The following is a 12,861-nucleotide window of genomic DNA, read 5'->3' on the forward strand; positions in this document are numbered from 1 at the left end:
CACAATAGTTGTATGGTCCAGGCACCACACCAGCCAGAAAGGAGGCACGTGTGTCTACTCACCACCTGGTATTTTCTGCTACTTCAAAAGCCTCCCTTTCAGGGAGAAAGAATTCAACTTTAACTGTGAGTTACTGGGCAAGACCGCTCGCTGCTCTTCCTTCAAACACTGCCTCTTTCATTTCCCAGGTTTGTCTCACAATACCACTTCCAGCATCACAGAAACTGGAAAGGCTTTTTCCTGAAAGAAAGCAGCTGATTTTGAATAAATACTTTAGAAAGCTCCTAAGAGTGATGCTAAAAGCCTGAAAGAAAGCTTCTTACTACAGGTGTACAGTGCCCACTTCACATGCAATTTGTTTCTGGAAAAGTTCTGTATAAGTCACATTTTTGACCACACGATATTTTAATACACTAAGGTAATGCAGTACAGAGGAATTCTTTCATAAGGCTGAAGAATCCTATTGTAAAAAATGAATCTGCAGCTTTAGGGACTGCTGCAATTTTACTGTTTCTCAGGAGAAGAAAATCAAGAAGCACAAGCACCAGTCTTGTTTAAAAGCTACCAATCAGAATTTAGCCAGAATGGTTAGCTAGAAGTGCAACTAAGATATCAACTATAGAAATGGCAATTTCATATACTTGTCAGGTTATTTTATATCCTTCAGTGTTCCCATGGCTGTAATAATGGAGAGTGGATCAGACCAAGGTTAAGTAATCCAAGTGACACACCATCTAGTACTGTGGTACAAGGAAGCTCTGTACACCCTAGCTCAGGAAGGGCTTGGCCCGTAGAGCCCAAGACGCAAGGGGACAATCATTGACCCGATTTTTTAGGACTCTGCCGACTCCACTCCAGAAAGATGCATGAAGAGGTCCCCCAGCTCTGTCATGTCAACATCATCAGTGTTTGGGATATTCTGACTTTCTCGGTTCTCGATGAAATCCCAGAGCCGCACTGAATTAAAGAACTGTAAAAACAACCAGCAAACATGTTTGGTTATTGCCCAAAGTAATTAAAGGTGGTGTAGCTTTTTCTTAGTTTTCTTTTGGCAACCCCATCTGCTGCTGCCAAAGTCAGAGGGTGGGTGGCCCAAGGACAGTACTTGAAAGTGCCCCCAGCAGAGCTGGTCCTTACCCGCACAGTGCCTTCAGAACTGAGCTGTTTCCGTGGTTTCTCAGGCTCTGCCAACCGCCCATCAGGGTAAGCATGGCGGTAAAGGCATTTGTTTCCAAAAGGGCAGGTCCCCTTGCCTTGCTCAAAATATTTACAAGCTTTTTTCCTGGAAAGCAGAAAGAAGAAATCAAAAGGGTGGTGGGAGAGTCTGGGGACCAGATGGACCACTGCCCCCCACCCCCCTCTGCCGTGTACAATGCCAGGACTTGACGGCCTCAAGTTATAGATGTGGACAGTGTGTTTCAAAATGGTGAGGTGACTTGTCTAAGGTCACATACAGTTGTGATTCTGACTGTAGAGCTGCATAACGTTCCCATGGAAACACACAGTCTTATGCACCACGTGAACCTGTGTGGGGACTCCACTGCGCTGTCAGTCTGTGATGCTCTGAACGTCTTCAGGGGCAACCCAGACCCTCTAGGCAGTTCCTGTACCTACTGGTCCCCAGGCAGCAGTCAGAGGCCTGACTGCTCCCCTGGGCCAACTGTCTGGGCTCTAAGGTTCTGACCTCAGCTCAAAGTCCCAAAAGGAGTTCCATCTGGCACAGTTTTCCTTTCTCCTGATCAGCAATGATGTCAACGTGACCACAAGAAGCCATGCCTTAGGAGTCACAGGGAAAGCAATAGATTTTAGCAGCTGCCTAAAGCTACAGGTAGGTCTCACTCCAATTTTCCTTTGCCCCACCCTCTTAGAGCAAGAGTTCCTGTCTGCTTTGGACCCCTTCTCAGAATAATGTCTGTAAATGAGTTTACAAAATAGAAACCAAAAAGTTAAAACAAACACACAAAAGTTAAAACAAACAAACAGAAAAGTTGGGCACTGCGATGGTGCAGTGGCAGAGTTCATCGTCTGCCATGCCGGAGACCTGGGTTTGATTCCCTGTGCCTGCCCTTGCAAAAAAAAAAAAAAAAGTTTCCTATTTGAATTTACCCACAGAATGCCTGGCTCCAGAGGAAATACAGAACCATGAAGGATTCTCATTTCTTCTTATTAAGATGGAATCCAACTCATACAATCATAAATTTGATTCTCCCAAACTGCAGAAAAGGAAGAGGTATTGAAGAAACGAGTGGGCTGCCTGGCAGTACTGCAGAAGAGAAAGTACAGAAAGAAAACCAATCCACAGGAGAAAAGGCAGGGCAGCTGGTGTACGTGATGATGGCAGGTGACAAGGAAAAGGGGACTCCTTATTCCAATTATCTTCCTTTTTTTTCTCAGACAAGGAGATGGTTAATGGTGAAGTTCTCTGAAGCATACTTGAGAAGAATATAGAGAAATCTCCCTCATAGCTATCAAGAGAGGGAGGTGCCACCGTTGCTTGCACAACAGCAAGTATCTATGCTCAACAAGTTTGCTTCAAGCATAGGTGGTAGCTGAGAAGGGGATTCAAGCAAAGCAGGTATTTGAACCCAACATCTTTCATGGCCCCCTCATGTACCCCTGATAAATGAGTACATTCGCAGTGAACACGCCCCGGAGTAAGGGGGTATGTTGTCAAGTACCTGCTGAACGCGGATTCAAGGATACTCCAGGGCATGCCCTTTAACAGACTCTGGATTAAATAAGTTATTCTCTATTCCCTCACCCAGTCCCTAACATTTGGTCAGAGGCCAAATGCCTCTTATTTTTCATTCTGACTCTTCTTTCCCATATCCAATCGTGTAAGTTTTGTTTACAAAGCCCCTCTTAAATCCCCCATCCTCTCCATCTCCACCTGCTGAAAACAGAAGGGTCACCATCCTCTGCTGCCTGGCCCTGACACGGTCATTTCTTAACTGGTCTCCCTTCCCCCAGTTTCCAACCTCTTCACACCACCAGAGAGGAGCTTCCCAGAAGAGTATGACACCTTCATGCTATTCTTAAAGAGGACTGTTAGGCTGGAACTCAAGGGCTCCTGAGACTTGATTCCAGTCTAACTGTCTCTGTGGGTCCCACTAATCCTTCAGATGCCCCATGTCATCACTGTTCCCTCCAACATGGTTAGGCTATTCAGGGTCCAGGGTCCCCAACTTTTCCCCTAATACCCCCAGGTGGGGCTAAGTGCTTTCTCTTTTGTAACTTCTGCCTTGTGCCTTTCCTGAAGAATGTGTCACTGGAGAATCTGTATCATAACTGCCTTTGCAATTTTCCATGATATTATCTTATTAATCTCTAACATCTCCCCACAAGCTGGTGCTTGGCTGGAAGAAGCCTGGCCTATAGGGGTTCAGGAAATGGGACCCAAACAGAAAAGACACGAAGTCTCCTTTCTCCAGGCTGAGACTCTTCCCCTTTGTCTTGCCATGCCTGCCCTCTGGTGGACACACAGTAAGATAACAAGCGGAAAAATCGTAAAAGAAGAAAATATCAAGCCTTGAGTAATCGATTTGTAACTTAAAGGAACCATCAAGGCGGGCCGCGGTGGCTCAGCGGGCAAGAGTGCTTGCCTGCCATGCCGGAGGACCCCGGTTCGATTCCCGGCCCAGCCCATGTAAAAAAAACAAACAAACAAACAAAATATAATAAAACAAGAAAATGTTTAAAGATGTTTCCCTTCCTTCCATCCTTCCTTCCTTCTCTCTGTCTTTCCTTCCCTTCCTCCCTCTCTCTTTAAAAAAAAAAAAAAAAAAAAGGAACCATCAAAAAAGTAACACTCTGTTTCCCCTACGGCCAAGTAAGCCTCTGCCAGACCTGACCCTGCCCACCTGTTAAAACCATACTTTTTTTTTTTTTTTTTTAAAGGAAAGACAGAGAGAAGGAAGGAAGGATAGAAGGAAGGAAGGAAGGAAGAAAGGGAAACATCTTTTAAACATTTTCTTGTTTTATTGTATTTTGTTTTTCCGTTTTTTGTTACATGGGGTGGGGCCGGGAATCGAACCGAGATCCTCCGGCATAGCAGGCAAGCACTTTGCCCGCTGAGCCACCGCGGCCCGCCCTAAAACCATACTTTTAAAGAAGAACCTAACAGAATCCAGCATCTCCACAATGTAACATTTACAATGTCAAAGATACAATCCAAAATAATTCAACATCAAAAAATTAGGAAAACATGGTCTCAAGAAAAGTCATTTGAGATCAACCTCAAGATGACAAAAATTTAAGGCAGGTACTAAAAAACATGTTTAAGGACATGAAGGGAAATACAATCAGTGAATATAAGGAGGAAATCTTAGCAGGGAAACAAAACTATAAAATAAAGAACAAATGGAAATCCTGAAACTGAAATCTAAATATTTCAAATAAAAAAAAATAAAACACCAGAGAACTTACTGGCAGGCTGAATATGAAATTAGAGTCAGTGAACTTGAAGAGGTATCAATAAAGATAATCTGAAGAACAGAGAGCAATAAAAGTTTGGTGGGGGGGACAGAGTCCTAGAGACCTGTGGGATGTATTAAGAAGTCTATCATGAGTAATGAGAGTCCCCAAAGGGGGAAAAAAAACAAGATGGAAAAAATATTTAATGAAAGAATAGCTGAAATTTCTCAAAACTGTTCAGAGAATACCAAGCAGTATAATATGAAGAAAAATACACTGAGGTAAAATATCAAACTGCTGAAAACCAGGATAAAGAAAATAAAAAACTAAAGAGGCTGGATTTATAGTGGAGCAATGTCTGCAAGGGGTGGGGAGGTGGGGGTGGGTGGGGGTGGGGGCCAAGGATGGGATCCTGTCAATCAAATAGGAAGACAAACTAGACCAATATATTCAATGAAGCTCTTTCAAGAATGAAGAAAAAAGTCATTTTCTGATAAAAACTAAGGGAATTCATCACCAGATCTACACACCAGAAATGTTAAAAGTCAGTTCTGAGGCTGAAGGGAAATTATAGGAAATGTAAGAATAAACAGCAATGGAAACAGTAAATAACTGGGTTAATGCTAAAAAAAAACCTTTGTTTTTCTCAATTAAAAAAAAAGCACATGGACTTTTTATAAGGCAAAAATTATATTACCTTGTGGGGTTTGTAGTATGTGTACATATAATGTATGTGCGCTGTATCTCTAGTATAAAGGATGGTAATGAGGTAAGTAAGAGAGAATACAGGCACAGCCTGGAGATACTGCAGCTTCACCACAATGAAGTGAGTCACAAATTGTTTGGTTTCCCAGTGCATATAAAAGTTCTGTTTACACTACACTATAGTCTATTAAGTGTGCAACAGCATTGTCTAAAAAGGCAATGTACATACCTTAATTAAAAAATACTTAATTGCTACAAAACGCTAATCATTTTGCTGGTGGAGGGACCTGCCTTGATGTTGATGGTTGCTGACTGATCACGGTGGTAGCTGAAGTTGGAGTGGCTGTGACACGTGATAAATGAATTAGACCTAACAGACATATAGGTCATTGCACCCCAAAGCACAAGGATATACATTCTCCTCTAGTGCTCATGGAACATTCTCCAGGATAGATCATATGCTGGGGCACAAAACAGGTTTTTATAAATTTAAAAACACTGAAATTATTCAAAGCATTTTCTCTGATCACAAAAAGCTGAATCTCAATAACCACCAAAGAATGAGAACACTCACAAATATATGGAGATTAAATAACACACTATCAAACAACCAGTGACTAAAAGAAGAAATTGCTAGAGAAATCAGTATCTATGTGGAGATGAATGAAAATGAGAATACCACTTATCAGAACTTATGGGATGTAGCAAAGGCTGTGCTGAGAGGGGAATTTATGGCCCTATACGCCTATATTAAAAAATAAGAAAGAGCAAAAATCGAGGACTTAAGAGCACACCTGGAGGAACTTGAGAAAGAACAGCAAACTAACTCCAAAGCAAATAGAAGAAGAGAAGCAACAAAGATTGAAGCAGAGATAAATGAATGGGGGAACAAAAAGAACAATAGAAAGAATCAATAAAAACAAAAGTTGGTTCTTGGAGAAAATCAATAAAACTGATGGGCCACTAGCAAGACTGACAAAGAAAAAAAGATATAGGATGCAAATAAACACAATCAGAAATGAGAAGGGATGTGTTACCACAGACCCTGAAGAAATAAAAGAAATCATAAGAGGATACTATGAACAACTATATGCCAACAAACTAGACAACTTAAATGAAATGGACAAATTCCTGGAGACATACAAACAATCTACACTGACTCAGGAAGAAATAGAAGATCTCCACAAACCAATCACAAGTAAGAGATTCAGTCAGTCATCAAAAATCTTACTACAAAGAAAAGCCCAGGGCCAGATGGCAGCTTTACAGGGGAATTTTATCAAATATTCCAAAAAAAAAAACTAACACCAATCCTGCTCAAACTTTAAAAAAAAATCGAGGAAAAGGAACTCTACCTAACTCATTTTATGAAGATAGTATCATTTTAATACCCAAACCAGGTAAAGATGCTATAAGAAAGGAAAAAAATCTCACTAATGAACATAGATGTAAAAATTCTCAATAAAATATCAGCAAATCTAATCCAACAGCACATTAAAAGAATTATACACCATGACCAAGAGCAGTTTATACAGAATTGCAAGGATGGTTCAACACAAGAAAATTAATGTAATACAGCACATTAACAAATCGAAAGGGAAAAATCACATGATCATCTTGACTGATGCTGAAAAAACATTTGACAAAATTCAGCATCCTTTTCTGATAAAAACACTCCAAAAGATAGGAATCAAAGGTAACTACCTTGATAAAGGGAATATATGAAAAACCAATAACCAGCATTGTACTCAATGGAGAGAGACTGAAAGCTTTCCCCCTAAGATGAGGAACAAGACTAGGATGACCAACTGTCACCACTGTTGTTCAACACTGTGCTAGAAGATCAAGCTCGAGCAATCAGGCAGGACAAAGAGATAAAAGGCATTCAAATTGGAAAGGAAAAAGTAAAACTCTCATTATTTGCAGATGATATGATACTATACTTGGAAGATCCTGAGAAATCTACAGCAAAGTTACTCAAGCTAATAAATTCAGCAAGGTGGCTGGATATAAAATTAATGTTAAAAAATCAGTAACATTTCAATACGCAAGCAATGACCTAGCTGAGGAGTCAGTTAAGGAAAAAATTCCATTCAAAATAGCAACTAAAAGAATACTTTTATACTTTTCATACTTAGGAATAAAATTAACTAGGGACATAAAGGACTTGTACACAGAAAATTACATAATGTTGCTTAAAGAAATCAAAGGAGATTCAAATAGGTGGAAAGACATTCCCTGCTCATGGATAGGAAGGCTAAATATAGTTAAGAGGTCAATTCTCCCCAAACTGATCTACAGATTCAACACAGTACCAATTAAAATTCTAACAACCTACTTTGAAGATTTGGAAAAGCTAACTACCAAATTCATCTGGAAGGGAACGAGACCCCAAATGACTAAAAGCAGCCTGAAAAAAAATGAAGTGGGAGGATTAACACTCCCTGACTTTAAAACCTATTATAAAGCCACAGTGGTCAAAACAACTTGGTACTGGCACAAAAGCAGAAGCACTGACTAATGGAATCAAATCAAGAGTGCAGAAATAGACCACCAAATCTATGGTAAACTGATTTTTGACAAAGCCCCCAAATCTTCTGAACTGGGTCAAAATAGTCTTTTCAATAATGGGGCATGGAAGAACTGGATATCAACAGCCAAGAGAATGAAAGAGGACCCCTATCTTACACCTTACACAAAAATTAACTCAAACTGGATCAAATACCTAAATATAAAAACTAGCACCATAAAGCTTCTAAAAGAAAATGTAGGGAAACATCTTCAAGACCTAGTAATAGGAGGTAGCTTCCTAAACTTTACACCCAAAGCACAAGCAACAAAAGAATAAACAGATAAATGGGACTCCTCAAAATCAAATGCTTCTGCACTTCAAAAAACTTTGTCAAAAAAAGTGAAGAGGCAGCCAACTCAATGGGAGAAAATAGTTGGAAATCACATATTGGACAAAGGTTTGATTTCCTGTACATACAAAGAAATCATACAACTCAACAACAAAAGAACAAACAATCCAATTATAAAATGGGCTAAAGATATGAACAGGCATTTTTCTGAAGAGCAAATACAGATGGCTCAAAAGCACATGAAGGGATGCTCATTTTCATTGGTTATAAGGGAAATGCAGATCAAGATTGCATTTGATACCAATGAGATACCACCTCATACCTATAAGAATGGCTGCTATTAAACAAACAGGAAACTTCAAATATTGGAGAGGATGTGGAGAAACTGGTACACTTTTGCACTGCTGGTGGGAATGTATAATGGTGCAGCCACTATGGAAGTCTGTTTGGTGGTTCCTTAGGAAACTAAATTCGAGTTGCCCTATGAACCAGCAATAGTACTACTTGGTATATACCCTGAAGAGCTGAAAGCAACAACACAGAGACATTTGCACACCGATATTCATAGCAGGATTATTCACAATCTCCAAAAGCTGGAAATAAACCACATTCCATCAACAGAAGATTGGATCAACAAAATGTGGTATATACATAAGATGGAATATTATGCAGGATAATGCATAATAAGACAAAATAACGTCCTGAAGTACATGACAAGATGGATGAGATTGAGGACATAATGCTGAGTGAAATTAGCCAGACACAAAAGGAGAGATACTGTATGATTCCACTTTTATGACCAGCATAAAGGTATAATCAAAGGCTTATTAAAAAATAGGGGACTTAGAGATACACAGAAGCTAGCTAATGAAGTTGAACTCCAATGTAATAGAATAGATAGGAATGAAAGTGGTTCTCTAGTGTGTATATAAGTAATATTACCACATTGAAGATGAGCAAGATTGACAGGGGTTGTAGAGACCTACATGTCCCACTGATTAACACTAAAAATATGAATTAGGTCTCGCAGGAATTATTTCAAAGAGTGTTTAAGACCAGGGTACAGGAGGAAAACTATTGCATGCTATGAGCTATGTTCAAAAGGAAACCATCAGCACTACACAGCAACAACAGAGGTAAATAATGTGGGGAGGGATAAGAGTCAAGAGGAGGTTTAGATTTCCTATTTGGCGAAGTTGTATTTACTGGCTTTCTTTCTCTTGGGTACAATTGAGAATGCTGATGGACTGTGGACTTTGGGCCTTCTACATGATGCCCGATGAATGCAGGTGGCTGAAGGACGCACTGACGGAGAAGTAGATTGGAGAACAATGGTGTATACTTATGAACAAAGGCTGTGCAGCTACAAAAAGGAAAAAAGTCGCAAGGCATACAACCATGTGAGTGAACATGTGAGACATTTGGTGAGACAAAATAAGTCAGCAACAAAAGAATAACAATGGTATGGTCACCTTTAGAAAATGCTTATAAGAAAACGGCCTTAGATTGTAAGCTTTTAGAGCAGACCATTAAGTCTGGAGTAGTGATTATTATTTCTGGATTTTGAGAGGCTGTTTTATATATACAACCTGATATTTAGAGATAAGAACGAAGCCGAACAGGTTGGGGTTAAAGTAATTCAGAACACAGGGTTAAGGAAGACAGTGTCTATATTTTAGAACCACACATGCTCTTTCAGACCAGTGGAAGAAAGGTTTAATTGGTCTGGAACTGAAATTTTCTGTAGTGCATAATCTAATTCAACCTATCTGTATAGCTCATTTGAACAAGTGAAACACAGGGAGCAAAGAATAAGAAAGAGGTCCTTTAATCTAGTATGGATTATTGTAACGCCAGGATACATCCTAGAATATATTAAGCAGATAATCAAAAAGTATTGGCAAAGTCCCCTGAGGGATGGGAGAAAGAATATAGAAGTATAAAACATTACCATCAGGGAATCCCCTGGTATGTGTTAAACTTAAAGACACCCCAATCCATAGGCCATGCCCTCAATCAGGAGGCTTACTCTTGTGAAGCTTATGTAAATAGTGGAGAAGCTTAGACTACCTATAGGCATGCCTGAGAGTTACTTCTGGAGGACCTCTGCTGTTGCTCAGATTGGCCTCAATCTCTCTAAACCCAACTCTGCAAGTTAAATCACTGCCCTCCCCGCTACATGGGACGTGATATTCAGGGGTGAAAGTCTCCCTGGTGACATGGGAGATGACACCCAGGATGAATCCAGACCTGGCACTGTGGGATCAACAATTTCATCCTGACCAAAAGGGGAAAGGAATTGTAATTAAGAAAGTATCAGTGGCAGAAAGAGTTCAAATAGAGTCGAGAGGCTACTCTTGGGATTGTTCTTAACACCTAAGGCAATATATACGATTCCACAAGGGTTCCAGGCACTAGAATAACTTTCCCAAAACCTACAACCTCCAGATGGGTCCCTGGTCCAGATAAGTCCTAAAACCTAGCCCAGCCTCTCCAGAACATCAGATAGTTCCATCTCTGTACCTCATATTAGTGACAGACCCTTCCAATATGAAAAATTTAGAATTCCCATAGCCCAAACACCCCTAAAGAGAAGGATGGAAAGATCAAAGGTGATAATGGAGTCATACAGAGAAGATAGGATTTAACAAATGAACAGGAATGCTTATCATTAAACTGATAATCTTTTAGTCCAATATTTTAGAGCAGCTAAAAACCTAAAATTGTGAAATTGTAAGCCATATATCAAAGTCTGAAATATGTTCTACAACTAATTGTGGTGCTGGGCTTTGAAATTTGTAGCTTTTTTGCATATATGTTATTTTTACACAAAAAAAGAATGAAAAAAAGCCGATTGTGGTGATAAAAAAATATTTAAGCCCTCTAGCCTCCTATATTATGGAGCAACTAAAAGGAAAAATAAGAGGATTAAAAAAAAAAAAGTTTGTATGGTAGCCCATATAAAACGCTGGGATCTGTCCTGTAGCTATTTGTTGAAGAGGACTTTGATAACTATTGCTTTTTTATTTCTCTGCTTTGTATATATGTTATACTGTGCAATAAAAAAAAAGTTACAAATAAAAAAAAAAACTACGTTAAAATGGAATTCCAAAAATTAGAAATAGCACAGATGTCATGGGAGAATGTAGAGACTGTGGCACACAGGTAGTCCTGAGTTTTCAAGGTTCTGTTGCACATCAATTTCAGTTACCATGTCTGTATAAATGGGCTGAATAGTGGCCCAAAAGACATGCCCAAATCCTAACTCCCAGAACCTGTATATAGTACCTTGTTCGAAAAAAAAAAAAAAAAAAAAAAAAAAAGGTTCTCTGCAGCTTTAACTAAATTAAGGATCTGGAGATGAGATTGTCCTGGGTCAATCTTTTAAGAAAGATATCATTATAATGAGAGGAGAGGATAGAGAGATTGGAATTAGGCTGCCACAAGCCAAGGAATGCAAAGAATTGCTGACAGCCAACCAGAAGTTAGGAGAGAGACATGGAATTGGTTCTCCAGAAACAGCCAGTCCTGCTGATACCTTAACTTCAGACTTCCCAGTCTCCAGATTGTGAGACAATAAACTTCTATTGTTTAAAGCCATCTAGTTTGTGGTAATCTGTAGAGCATCCCCAGGAAATGAATACACCCAATTGTTCAATTACTAATAATTACATAAATCACAAAAAAATCACCAAAAGCTCTTCAGTCCACAAATCCCTACAGAAATAACAGATGCTCACTGTGATCAGTAAACAGTCAAGGCACCTCTTTAAAATTTGGGTGGTGACTGGTAACCATGAATCTGTTATCAGCTCACACACAGATGGCAAAGCTTGTATTTGTACTGCATCCTGGTCTTTCAGTATAAACCATGTGATGTTTTACAAAAATGGATAATCCAAAGAAGACACTGGTCAGGTTTTCATATGCAGCAGAGCAGCTCCCTCACTGTGATCTGTTAAAAGTCAGCCCTCGACACAAGGGTTTGAAAAAAAAAGAAGACACTGGCCAAAATGACAGTAAAGAAATGAAAAATGAAAAAAACCTGAAGAGAAAATTGAATTCTCAATCCCTCCTCTCTGTCTCATATTAACCCTCACTAACCCTTCCTCCCTCTCACACCCATACCGTATTCAATCCACCAACTAATTCTGTGGATTCTACCTTGGAAATAAATCCAGAATCTGACCACCCCTGGATTACTGCACTAGCCTAACTGATCTCCCTCTTTCTATCTTTACCTCCTCTTTTAATATATTCTCAACAGATCAGCTGGTGACCCTTTAGAATAAAAATAAGATCATATAATTCTTCAATTCAAAACCCATTTCATTCAGAATAAAAAGTTTAATCCACATAATATGACCTATAAGGCCCTACAAACCATCTGTTCCTTGCCTGCCCCTTCTGCTCATATCTCCAGTGTATTCCCCCTTTGCTCAGTTTCATCCAGCCACTCCTTGGTTTTCTTCAAACTCAGGAGCAGACAAGTTCCTGCCTCAGAGTCTTTGTAATGACTATTCTCCACCTGGAATGCTCTTCTCTCACTCACATCAGCATGGCCCATTGCCTCATCTCCTCCACGTCTTTGATCAAATGTCTCCTCAATGAGACATTCGCTGGTCTCCCACACTAAAATCGTAACTCCAAGCCTCTCTCCCTCTCCCCTGTTCCCTGGCTTCATTTCTCTCCTTAGCACTGACCACCACCCAATATTATGCCATCGTATTGATCAAGTTTGTTTTATTCTTCCTGTTAGTTCTTTTCCTTAGAGGGCTGAGAGTGCTTGTTTTATTAAATGCAATTTTACTGAGATATGTTCACACAACATAGAACCATCCAAAGTATAATCACTGGTTAACAGTATCATCACATGATTGTG

The 12,861-nt window shown here is 39.7% G+C and overlaps 1 protein-coding gene across 1 annotated transcript in view; it reads right to left on the bottom strand.

The window, feature by feature from the left end:
* Positions 1-662: 662 nt before the first annotated feature.
* Positions 663-12,861, bottom strand: part of MKRN2 (makorin ring finger protein 2) — a 54,333-nt gene continuing 42,134 nt past the window's right edge. Inside the window, exons 7-8 of the mRNA XM_077116502.1 lie at positions 1,138-1,282; positions 663-970 (exon numbers count right to left, since the gene is read on the bottom strand). Of these exons, the coding sequence (XP_076972617.1) occupies positions 833-970; positions 1,138-1,282 (283 nt within the window). The 3' untranslated portion in view covers positions 663-832. The remainder of the gene's footprint in view (positions 971-1,137; positions 1,283-12,861) is intronic.

Source organism: Tamandua tetradactyla, chromosome 9 (assembly GCF_023851605.1).
Source record: "Tamandua tetradactyla isolate mTamTet1 chromosome 9, mTamTet1.pri, whole genome shotgun sequence".
Taxonomy (NCBI): domain Eukaryota; kingdom Metazoa; phylum Chordata; class Mammalia; order Pilosa; family Myrmecophagidae; genus Tamandua; species Tamandua tetradactyla.